This window comes from Ooceraea biroi, chromosome 12, assembly GCF_003672135.1.
Source record: "Ooceraea biroi isolate clonal line C1 chromosome 12, Obir_v5.4, whole genome shotgun sequence".
NCBI lineage: Eukaryota > Metazoa > Arthropoda > Insecta > Hymenoptera > Formicidae > Ooceraea > Ooceraea biroi.
The window spans coordinates 563,769-574,528 of NC_039517.1; the positions used below are offsets into that span (position 1 = coordinate 563,769).

At 42.9% G+C, this 10,760-nt stretch overlaps 4 protein-coding genes across 6 annotated transcripts; 2 read left to right on the forward strand and 2 right to left on the reverse strand.

Moving 5' to 3' along the window:
• The first annotated feature begins 5 nt into the window (after window positions 1-5).
• LOC105278859 (uncharacterized aarF domain-containing protein kinase 1) lies at window positions 6-2,783 on the forward strand. Of its 2 annotated transcripts, none has more exons than XM_011338271.3 (2): window positions 6-529; window positions 869-2,783. In XM_011338271.3, exon 2 carries the CDS (start codon window positions 889-891, stop codon window positions 2,458-2,460), a length of 1,572 nt encoding a protein of 523 aa, XP_011336573.1. In that variant the 5' UTR covers window positions 6-529; window positions 869-888; the 3' UTR covers window positions 2,461-2,783. The 2 variants fall into 2 exon arrangements, with proteins under 2 accessions (XP_011336573.1, XP_011336574.1); XM_011338272.3 differs by having other exon boundaries at window positions 6-445.
• A 285-nt stretch (window positions 2,784-3,068) lies between these two features.
• Window positions 3,069-4,126, reverse strand: LOC105278853 (39S ribosomal protein L11, mitochondrial). Its single transcript, XM_011338258.3, has 3 exons — window positions 3,880-4,126; window positions 3,582-3,771; window positions 3,069-3,429 (listed from the first exon to the last, which is right to left on the reverse strand). The coding sequence occupies exons 1-3, from the start codon at window positions 4,012-4,014 to the stop codon at window positions 3,167-3,169; spliced, it is 588 nt and encodes a 195-aa protein (XP_011336560.1). The 5' UTR covers window positions 4,015-4,126; the 3' UTR covers window positions 3,069-3,166.
• A 66-nt stretch (window positions 4,127-4,192) lies between these two features.
• On the forward strand, window positions 4,193-6,822 carry LOC105278854 (RING-type E3 ubiquitin-protein ligase PPIL2). The gene is made up of 9 exons (XM_011338259.3): window positions 4,193-4,370; window positions 4,453-4,822; window positions 4,958-5,123; window positions 5,193-5,347; window positions 5,424-5,547; window positions 5,668-5,816; window positions 5,931-6,082; window positions 6,168-6,494; window positions 6,642-6,822. The coding sequence occupies exons 1-9, from the start codon at window positions 4,339-4,341 to the stop codon at window positions 6,733-6,735; spliced, it is 1,569 nt and encodes a 522-aa protein (XP_011336561.1). The 5' UTR covers window positions 4,193-4,338; the 3' UTR covers window positions 6,736-6,822.
• Window positions 6,543-10,128, reverse strand: LOC105278855. Of its 2 annotated transcripts, XM_020031451.2 has the most exons (4): window positions 9,993-10,128; window positions 8,202-9,711; window positions 7,618-8,162; window positions 6,543-7,241 (listed from the first exon to the last, which is right to left on the reverse strand). In XM_020031451.2, exons 1-4 carry the CDS (start codon window positions 10,042-10,044, stop codon window positions 7,114-7,116), a joined length of 2,235 nt encoding a protein of 744 aa, XP_019887010.2. In that variant the 5' UTR covers window positions 10,045-10,128; the 3' UTR covers window positions 6,543-7,113. The 2 variants fall into 2 exon arrangements, with proteins under 2 accessions (XP_019887010.2, XP_011336562.3); XM_011338260.3 differs by having other exon boundaries at window positions 7,618-9,711.
• Window positions 10,129-10,760: the final 632 nt, after the last annotated feature.

A 10,760-nucleotide genomic window follows, 5' to 3' on the forward strand; every position in this document is an offset into this window, starting at 1 on the left:
TTTGCATTTTACCTAAACTAACTTATATTATTTTACTCATATTATTTATTATCAGAAAAAATATAAAGAAAAAAAATATAAGCCTAATAATAAGTCTCTGTAACATAGTTCGAAAGTTCCTTTAGAGATGGCAAAGTTATGCGTTTTTTCTGCGGACTTTTTGTAATTTGGCAGCATGCAATGGGCCACATAACCTGCCTTGTGGCATTTGTATATACTTATATCACAAACATATACATGCCTATGATTTATATATAAAAAAAACGTTCCTTTTTATAGGTTATCCACGTTTTCACCGATGCCGTTTATAACCACGTGGTCGATCCAAGACCGCAAAAGCCGAGATGCGGTAACTGAGGAATGCATAAAATTAACACAGAACCCCGAATCGCTAATGAGACTCGTCCGAGTGATACGTAAGAGGTTAGGCGATCGTTCATAGGAGGTTAGTTTGCCAAGAGCGATGCCACGGTGACGTTTCCATATCGCGCGAGATTACGCAAAGTTTAATTTAACGCTTTTAGTCAAGGTTAGTACCCGAGTAGAACAATTACATGTCATTGTTAATGTTATTCATATTTATGCATTAGTCATATACATATAGACATATGCATGGTAGGTTGACCGGAAAGTTTGTGCCAATTTTTTTAGGAAAATTAAAAATTAATTCACAGTTTTACGTTTAAATTTTATTTATAATTTTATTAATTATATATATTTTATAATTAATATTTATAAATATATTAATAGTATATATTTATATTTTTAATATCTTAAACAAGAAGGTACATCGTAGCTTGTATTTCTTCGACCAAAACCCAGATCAGTTCATATACTTGAAACTTGAACTTGAAAATTTCCGTTGCAGCTATATCTACCGCAACGACAATGTTCACGTCAAGAAGGAGGCTGCTGAAAGCCGCTGTGGTCGGGACAATCGGGCTGGGCACTCTGGCATCTCTCCGAGCGAACGAGTACGACGTCGGAGCGATCGGAATCGTACGACTGAGTCGAGCCGCGCTCACGGTGCTCGAGATAGGTCGCCACTACAAGAGGGAACTGTACAACAGCAAGCTGGACAAGACGTCAGCCGAGTACCTGCGACTGAAGTCTGACGTTCATAAATTCGGGGCGCAAAAGCTGCTGGGGCTGTGCTGCGCCAACAAAGGCGTCTACATCAAGGTGGGCCAGCACATAGGCGCGTTGGACTACCTGCTGCCGCAGGAGTACGTACAGACCCTGCGAGTGTTGCACAGTTCAGCGCCCCAGTCCTCGTTCAAGGACATCCTCACGGTGATCAGAGAGGACTTCAAGCGGGACCCGTACGAGATATTTCAGAGCATCGACCCAGAGCCGCTGGGCACCGCCAGCCTCGCGCAGGTGCACCGTGCCGTGCTGAAGAACGGCGACCTGGTGGCGGTGAAGGTGCAGCACCGCGCGGTCAAGAGCAACTCGTACATCGACATCCGGACGATGTCGACCCTGGTGAAGATTACGTCGTACGTGTTCCCGGACTTCAAGTTCGACTGGCTGGTCGACGAGACGAAGCGCAACATCCCGCAGGAGCTGGACTTCGCCCACGAGGGGAGGAACGCGGAGAAGGTGCAGCGGCTGTTCGGCGACTATCGGTGGCTGCGGGTGCCGCGGATACACTGGGACGCGACGTCCCCGCGCGTCCTTACGATGGAGTTCCTGGACGGCGGCCACGTGAACGACCTCGAGTACATGCGCGCCCACCAGCTGAATCCGTACGAGGTCACCAGCAAGCTCGGCCGCCTCTACAGCCACATGATCTTCATCGAGGGCTTCGTGCACTCGGATCCGCATCCGGGCAACATCCTCGTGCGCAACTGCGGCTCTCAGGCGGAGATCATACTACTGGATCACGGCCTGTACGCCGACCTGTCCGACCAATTCCGCTGGGAGTACTCGAAGCTCTGGCTGGCGATCCTGGACGGCGATCGCACCGCCATGAAGGAGCACTGCGCGCGCCTAGGCGTCGCTGATCAGTACGGCCTGCTGTCGTGCATGGTCTCGGGTCGCTCGTGGGACACGATCGTGTCGGGAGTGCGCAGGAAGCGCTACGACGACCGCGAGAAGGAGCTGTTCCAGCAGCACATCCCGAACCTCCTGCCGCAAATCAGCGGCGTGCTGGACCGCGTCAACCGACAGATGCTGCTGATCCTCAAGACGAATGACCTGATGCGCGGCATCGAGCACGCGCTGCGCACCCACTCCAGAATGTCGGCGATGATGGAGATGTCCAGGTGCTGCGTGCGCTCCGTCTACGGCGAGAAGTTGCGGCAGTGTGCGACCGTCTGGGACCGATTCCGGACATCGTCGGCGGAGCGCTGGGCGCTGCTCAAACTGTCGTTGTATTACGTGTACCTGGGCCTGGTAAACTTTGACCTGAATAACTCCGTCGACTCTCTATGGACGAAAGACTTTTATCCGTTTTAATGAAATTTCTTGCCTAGATCAAATGCAATTCTGTCGGATGTCTAATCGTCTTTCTCCATTGTCTTCGCTTAGAAGATTCATGATCGAAAATACGACTTTGCTCAAAAGATCCTTACGAAATATGAATCTTCCATTTGCTCCATCGATGTAAATAAATATGACGAGGTTTAATATATTGTACATAGCAACTTGTAAGATATGTACAGCGCCTGCTTCCTCGATTTTATAGGGACTTTCAGATCCACCTTGTTGAAGTTACAGACTTTGTACATGAGAGAGGTGTTATTTTATACAAATTAAATTTTTTATTTAATGAACTCGTATTCGTCGTTCGAAAATATGAAACAGCATTGACTAATTATTTTCTGATTAATCTATAATATTCGAGATGCGTTCTCTTTAACGGTCTGTCCAGCTAATTTCAAACAGTAATTTTGTTTCTTATAATATATATTATGCAAATGATATATTTTATTTTCACTCAATATTTCCATAAGTAAAATAATTTATACTTATTTATATACATTTTTATATATAGGACCTATCTCTATAAAAATAAAATTAAAAAATTCATATATAACGTGACAGTTAAAATAACAAGTTCTCAATCAAGCATACAACAAATTTATTGTTAACGTGCAGTATTATGTATATTATATATATGTACAATGCTCGCAGGACAAGAGTCGTTACTATTCAATTCAAATTAATTCGTTCTCAGTAATTTGCTTTCCTTGGCTGCTTGGAGTTCTTCCAGATACACTTTAACATTCGCTTCCCTCTCCTTTAGGAACTGCCTGTATTCTTCGGGATCTAGTTCGCGCACAATCTCGATGCCGCACGTCCGGGCAATGCCGACCATCATCTTAGTCATGTCCTCCAGACTCAGTAATGCATTCGGTGGATCCTCCGACTTGATCTTTGCGATTTCGTACAGGTGTTTCAGAGTTATCTTACCAGCGATTTCGCCTGGAATTTTAAAGGAACTTTCATTCACTTCGACAAAAAGGTCACTCACACCATTATTAATAATATTAATTTATAAATAAGAAATATTTATCCTTTGATACTCGATATCAAGATATTATTCGAAGCGTCGAGAAACCAAAACATATGCATACCCGTCTTCATTTTTCCCTTTTGTATTCCAGCCGCTTGTTTCAAATAATACGTCGCTGGTGGCTTGTGGATCACTAGATCGTACGACCTGTCCGAGTGCACTTTTATGCGACACGGCAGCGGGATGCCCTCCTTCATGTCGGCTGTCCTTTTATTGAAATCCTTACAGAAATTCTGGATATTAATATTCCTCTGAAATCAGATTAATATCATAATCATTTAGTTGAGAATCGTGGCACGTGTAATCAACATAAACATGAACAAATAGCGTTGATCAACAAGCAAGCGAGATACCCTAACCTGTCCGAGCTGAGAGCCGAGCGGTGGTGCAGCCGAGGCCATACCCGCGGGAATATTCACTCTTAATTTCGACGAATGATCGACTTTCGCGGTCACTTTCTTCGCCATTTTCAATCTGCCCATTGTCTTTGACATTTTTACAATTTACTGCTGTATCCGGATCAAACTGTACAGGTATAGGTTACCTCTCGGCATGCGGACACAGCTCCAGTTTCCACCGAAATCCATCCGATCCTCAGTTGAGGTTACGTCCCGCAACAGCAGCGACGCGTAGCGACGATAGAGCGAGGTCTCCGAGGTCAGTTCGGCTTCGGAGATTGTGACCATCGTGACTTCTGATTCAGTATTTTAACCTCAAAAAAATATTGATTCACCTATACTGGCTATATTCCGTAATTCGTTTAATCGCAGCGTTTGAGTTTTTCTCTCACGGAAAGTGTTTGAAGGAAGGGCTCCAAGATGGGGAAACGTCAGCATCAGAAGGATAAAATGTGAGTTGCATGTCACATTCCGCAAAATTATGCAAAATTGTCTCATTTGATTTTTCATTCGATGGAATTTCGTTACTTAAAGGTACCTAACGTACACGGAATGGTCGACGTTGTACGGTGGCAGGAAATCGGGGACGAGTCAGGAAACCAACGAGGAGAAGATGTTTAGGCGCCTGCCGTACGATCACTGTTGCTTGAGCCTGCAGCCCTTCGAACACCCTTACTGCGACCTGAACGGCAACGTGTTCGAATTGGAGGCCATTCTGGCGTACATGAAGCAATACAAACACAATCCTGTCACGGGGAAGCAATTGGACGCCAAGAGTTTGATTAAATTGAATTTTTACAAGAATGCGCAGAATGAGTATCAGTGTCCGGTTCTCTTTAAATTGTTCACCAAGCACTCGCACATTGTCGCCATCAAGACCACGGGAAATGTGTTCTCTTACGAGGTAAAGATATTAAGTTAATAATTGTGATGTAATTGTAATAATAATAATTATTATTAATTGTTGGGTCAATAATCACGATATATTTTTGTAACACATTTATATGACAAAATAATTGAAGACTCGTTCCTTTGTCAGGCTGTCGAACAGTTAAATATAAAAAATGGGAACTGGAAGGACCTTATGAACGATCAACCATTTACACGCAAGGACATTATCACTATTCAAGACCCGAACAACGTGATGAAGTTCAATTTGTCCACGTTTCATCACATAAAAAATAATATCAGAGTGGAGGACGAAGGTGAGGATTTCTATCTTCGAGTAATTATTTTGATTTGCTTAACATTTCCTATTCTATGATATTTTTCAGAGACTATAAGGGAGAGGAACAATCCGAACGCAAAATTGAAAACCGTCTCGATGGAAACCAAGGAGATCCTGACAGAGTTAGAAAGAGAGTACAAACCAGCAGCGAGTGGCAAGAAGGACGGAGCACCTGCGCAGAAGGCTGATAAATTTAACGCTGTTCGTAGATCATATCAAATGAAGAAATTTTTTCTCTTGATCGCGGAAGATGATTTTGCCGTTTGTTTGTCTGCAGGCACACTATTCCACCGGCGAGGTTGCCGCGGGATTCACCTCGACGGTGATGCCAGCAGAGACAACGCATCAGGCGGCTATAATCGCGGAGGATGTGGTTCGATACGAGAGAGTCAAGAAGAAAGGTATTTTATGAATTGTTTACGTGCGATAATAATAAATAATGATAAATATGAAAATGATCAAATTATATTATCGCGCTCTTAATTAACTAATGTTACTGAAGACAATCTTCGTTTATTTAGGGTACGTGAGATTCGTCACGAACTTCGGGGCTCTAAATCTGGAACTTCACTGCGATCTCGTCCCGAAGACTTGCGAGAACTTTATAAGGCACTGTCAAGACGGTTATTACGACGGCACGAAGTTCCACAGATCGATACGGAATTTCATGGCGAGTATTCACGCGCGAATATATTACGTGCGAATTTTTAAGAATTTATTAATTATAAATTATTTCTTCTAAATTTCTTTCTTCCATTATCTTTCTCCCTCTTTCTCTTTGCAGATTCAAGGCGGCGACCCGACCAACACGGGCAATGGTGGCAAATCCATCTGGGGCAAGGCATTCGAGGATGAGTTCAAGCCGAATCTAGTTCACCAGGGCAGGGGCATCCTCTCCATGGCGAATTCTGGTCCGAACACTAATGGATCCCAATTGTAAGATCGGAAAGACAGAACTCGTGATCTCGTCCGATTACATCGCGTCTGACGTTTCCCTGTTAACGCTGCCGCGTCGTTTCAGTTTCGTCACATTCCGCTCGTGCAGACACCTCGATCGCAAGCACACGGTTTTCGGGAAAATAGTCGGCGGCCTGGACACGCTAAACGCGATTGAGAAGGTGGAGGTGGACAATAAGGATCGCCCGATAGAGGACATCGTCGTGCAGAGCACCCAGGTCTTCGTGGACCCGTTCCAGGAGGCTGACGAGCAGCTCGCCGCGGAACGAAGTGCCGAGGCGGAGCGCCTGGCGCAGGAAGCGGATCGGAGCAGGACGGTGAACAAGGTGGACAGGAACGACATGCAAGTCTACCGATCCGGCATAGGGAAATACGTGAAGTTGGAACAGAAGTAAGGATTTTAATTTAGCAAATTAATTGGTTAATTTATTAATTTTTATTTTTATTAAATTAATTTATTGAGCCTTCTGGTCTTTCAATAAAATATAATTCTGTTTCAATTGTTTATTATGTAACAGTCAAATCTTTTTGATTTCAGATTGAACAAGCAGGACGTAAGTACAGAGCCTGTCGCGAAGAAGAAGAAGAAAGCATTGCAATCATACGGAGATTTCTCCTCTTTCACATTTTAATAAATTATTATGTCTATTTAATTATACCATGTATATAACCGCATGTATTCACGATAGCTTTGTTGAATAAATATATTTGTATATACGTAATTATATAAAAATGTACCGAATTTTTAGGAAAATGTTTACTTTTGTAATCATTTTAATTATTTAATCTTAATAATTTTATAATAATGAAGCTTGTACAAGCTGCTCTACGTCTGAACACGCGATAATAAACACATATTATTTGTATAAATAATAAAATTGCACGTTTAATTGAACGAAAGCTAATTTATCTCACAGAAGTTAAAACTTTCAGCTCTAATAAAAATATAAAATAACATGTATTATAGATTTCGCTGCTGATATACATCATAACAATCTAATATTAAAATATCAGTGATTATTTACATGAAAACTGCTTATGACCTTATGAGCCGTCTGTTCAACATGCACGGATTCTTCTCCGGAGGTATAATGAATTTCAGGTTGCTCCGAATCCGTTTTCACTGATTTCGCCCGACCTAACAGAAATATAATGCCATCAGAAATTAAATTACACATATATTTTATTTATGCAGAAATCATCTATTTTGATGGCAGGTCGAATCGTGTCGAATCACGACTTTATCTTGCGTGGTACGCAGCAATTCGTTTATGCGATTTCCTACTTTTCGACCTTCCATTTCTTTTATCTGGAGAACATATTGAGAAGAACATTATAAATACGTATCTTCTAAAGTCTTATTAAACCAAATTTTTCGCACACAAATTATGCACCGTGCGTACATGCGTCGGAAGCTCGTAGTGCACTTTATACAGCAACACAAAATGACGTAGATTGTAGATTGTACTTATATATTATTATCCGTATCTTTTTTATAATATCCGAGCTCTCACCTCTTTCGGTGTTTTTGGAGACACCTCGTTCGTCTTGGGCCGCAAATTGTCCACCAGAGAAGGAAGGATTTGTACCTCTTATGTACATTCCAACCGGCGATGTTACATGATCGTAACTTCCGATTGTTCGATAAAATTTTTTCTCGACTGGACTGATGTTACGCCTCTGTTTACTAGTGTTCGATCTCGATTGCTGAAACAAATTCAGCAGAGGTTTGGCTCCTTTGAGGTAGTCTTGATACCTCTTTACGGTCATTAATGTTTCCATGAACTTGGAGTCGTTAATGTTCGGCAATTCAACGGCTGCGCTACTTGGATCTGACTGCTGCGCCTCTGCTGCTCCAGAAGAAACCGGCTCGGAGCTCGCGTCGATCTCCTGCATTACTTTCGCCGTGTCGAGGCATCTCTGTCTCTTCTTCGCGATCTCGTACATAAGCGCGTCCTCCAAATCATCCAGATTTATCATTTCGTAACGTTTACTCGATTCAGCCTGCTGCTTGCTTCTAAGTACATCCGATATGCTCTTCGAACCAGCCTCGTTACGTTTCTCATGTGAGAAACGTAACGAGGCTGGCAAGTTGCATTGAGGAGCTTGTGTTTCAGGTACCGCATCAGGTTTGTGTGCCGGGTCCACGGTGAAAGTTACAGCTTTTTTCAGTTGTTCATAAATGTTGAGCGAGTCCAAAGAAGCCATCTGATTTCCACACGCGAGCAGAATACGCTTCATGTCCTCTAGAAAAGACTGCGACCAAATTTCCTCTGAGGGAGACGTATCCTCGTCAGGGTACAATATTGTGTAGAACGTCTCGAGAGAGACGAATGTGCTTGTGCTATCGTGCAGCTTTGGACTTTGCGCACTAATCTTTGGCCTACAGATCTTTTTAGGGCTTTTGATACGTCGAGTAAGAGTAGGCGTTACGCACAGATTTTTATTCGGAGTCGCGACAGCATCGAGAGATTTTCGCGAGGAATCAAGTTGCGACTCGTGACAGCCTCTTGAATATTTTCTTCCATTACGTGTCGACGTGTCGATATTCGGGGACCGAGACTCGGAAACGGTTTCATCCTCTATAAACTTGCACATCTTCCGAAGTTTCTCGGTTAATCCGCACAGACTAATTTCCGGGTACTCCAAAGCTCCCGAAGTATCGTTGTTTATGACCGAGTCCTCCATTAGTGTTAGAAACTCTTCTGTAAAGTTTCTGGGCGAATCGTAGAAGTTTGCAGACATGCGTCTCAAACATTTTTGTACCATGCCTTTCTCCTTCCATGGCTTTTGGTCATTAAGCAAATTTAATACCGCCCTCAGCTCGGATGGATTGCATTCCTCCTCCGAGCTTCTCTCGCTACTTATAGAATCACATTTCTGATCCTCCTTTGTGGAATGAGAATTAGCCTTCTTGTTTGTTGGTGTAGTGGAAGACTTTGAGACCAGCAATGTCTTGCACGGAGAAATGACTATTTGAACGTTTGTATTCATATTCATAACTGCGTCTCTGTTTGCTGAAGAACGTAGCTCAGCTTTGACACCACTGTTAATGTCCATTTTTAAATTATCGTTAAAAGTCTTGCAACTCTTGGATCTTCTAATTTCATTAAATGGAGAGCTTATAATTCTTAGTGAACTTTGGGACATGGAACATGGACAATTTCTACTTAAATTGCATTGTACTTCCACGTTTTTATTTTCACTGAAATGGAGGGTGTTGGAATTTCTGTTAGCTCTGATCCCTAATGCGGAACTCAAAAGTTCTTCAGCAGTACAGCTTTCTTTACTTGGACACTCATTTTGGAACAGATTTATACATTTACTTAAGTCTAGTTTTAGTGACATGTATGATGTCTCATTTGACACATTTATATCCTTTGAAAGAGCTCGTCTATCTTTATGTGCATTCTCAAGAGACTCGGGTAGCGAGATGCTATGTTCACTAGCCAAATGACCCGCTAAGATAATAGATCCAGTACGAGATTTATTTTTTGCATATTTCCACTGATTGTTATTATCATCTTGCTTGCCTTTTGTAGAACCAATGTCCAAACTGGCTTCCGAATAGGCTAGTGACAAAGTTTGATCCTCTATAAACATCTGACCTGTAAACACACGCATCTGTTTTAAGCTCTACTTATATACGTACACTATCAGAAACGTGTGAAACGCGATGAAGACTGATGTAAAATTGTTAATAAACAATGGCAATCTGTGCATCATAGATATGATGGGCAGTATTTACGTCGTAGCACTTAAAAAGCAAGGTGTATAGACAAAGACGTGGCATGCATTTTCCACCTAACGCATGTATACATTACAATAATAATTCTCCTTGATAGACTCTGGTAACAGAATATTGAATAACAACGTGGGTTACACTTACGAAAACTGGTGAAGGAATCCGTGAAATCATTGACTCGTCTTCGATTGTTCATATTTCACGAGCCAATCTGTCTCGATGAAATTTCGCAGCGTGAAACACCGTTTTTTAGACATGCAGAAATGAGCTGCTTAATACAAAAACTGTCGAAAATTCACGAAAAGGCAACACCTGTAACGGACCTCGACCAAACTTATTTTGAACTCACGGACTTGAAGGACGGAGCATGATGTAAGCATCATGGGACGGAGCATTAGGGTCTATGGGTGCGAGACAGTAATAGCGAGCGAGCGAGAGGGATATAACAACACATATGAGAAGAACTCGATATTACTGTCTCGCTCGTTCTTATCTTCTCGATCGCTCTCATATAACTGTAACGTACCGACATTTCCTGCACATAGCACGCAACATAACCGAAAATCGTGCACATTATCTCTGAGAAAATGCACATTGACTTGTAGTTCATGTCCACTTTCTCAGAGGGCACCGATCTTTGATGACCACCTAAAGCCGATCACAGACAAAATTCCGTAAGACATAACGTAACATGTAAGGATTCGACCAATCGCGTTGCTCGATTCGGTTATGGACGGCCGCGTCGCGAGAGGAGCTGCTGAAATTTTGCCGCTGTGGGCCCGGGCCCTTGTATTAATCCTCCACTGGAGCCACGGCAGAAGCGGTGATTATTACTGGTGCTCGCAGGACCAGAGCCTCCATGTTTGACATTCGAGACGAGCGGGGGTCGGTGCTCGAGTCGGTTCGACGGTG

What these genes read in the sequence shown, in the direction of transcription:
- LOC105278855 (XM_011338260.3), bottom strand. Translation starts at nt 10,044, where the DNA reads ATGAACAATCGAAGACGAGTCAATGATTTCACGGATTCCTTCACCAGT. An exon ending in GGATTCCTTCACCAGTTTTC is followed by an intron (nt 9,712 to 9,992) that starts GTAAGTGTAACC and finishes GTGTGTTTACAG; the next exon opens with GTCAGATGTTTATAGAGGAT. An exon ending in CTCCAAAAACACCGAAAGAG is followed by an intron (nt 7,242 to 7,617) that starts GTGAGAGCTCGG and finishes TATTTCTGTTAG; the next exon opens with GTCGGGCGAAATCAGTGAAA.
- LOC105278853 (XM_011338258.3), bottom strand. Translation starts at nt 4,014, where the DNA reads ATGTCAAAGACAATGGGCAGATTGAAAATGGCGAAGAAAGTGACCGCG. An exon ending in TCGGCTCTCAGCTCGGACAG is followed by an intron (nt 3,772 to 3,879) that starts GTTAGGGTATCT and finishes ATCTGATTTCAG; the next exon opens with AGGAATATTAATATCCAGAA. An exon ending in AAAGGGAAAAATGAAGACGG is followed by an intron (nt 3,430 to 3,581) that starts GTATGCATATGT and finishes TTAAAATTCCAG; the next exon opens with GCGAAATCGCTGGTAAGATA.
- LOC105278859 (XM_011338271.3), top strand. Translation starts at nt 889, where the DNA reads ATGTTCACGTCAAGAAGGAGGCTGCTGAAAGCCGCTGTGGTCGGGACA.
- LOC105278854 (XM_011338259.3), top strand. Translation starts at nt 4,339, where the DNA reads ATGGGGAAACGTCAGCATCAGAAGGATAAAAT. An exon ending in GAAATGTGTTCTCTTACGAG is followed by an intron (nt 4,823 to 4,957) that starts GTAAAGATATTA and finishes TTCCTTTGTCAG; the next exon opens with GCTGTCGAACAGTTAAATAT. An exon ending in TACGTGAAGTTGGAACAGAA is followed by an intron (nt 6,495 to 6,641) that starts GTAAGGATTTTA and finishes TTTTGATTTCAG; the next exon opens with ATTGAACAAGCAGGACGTAA.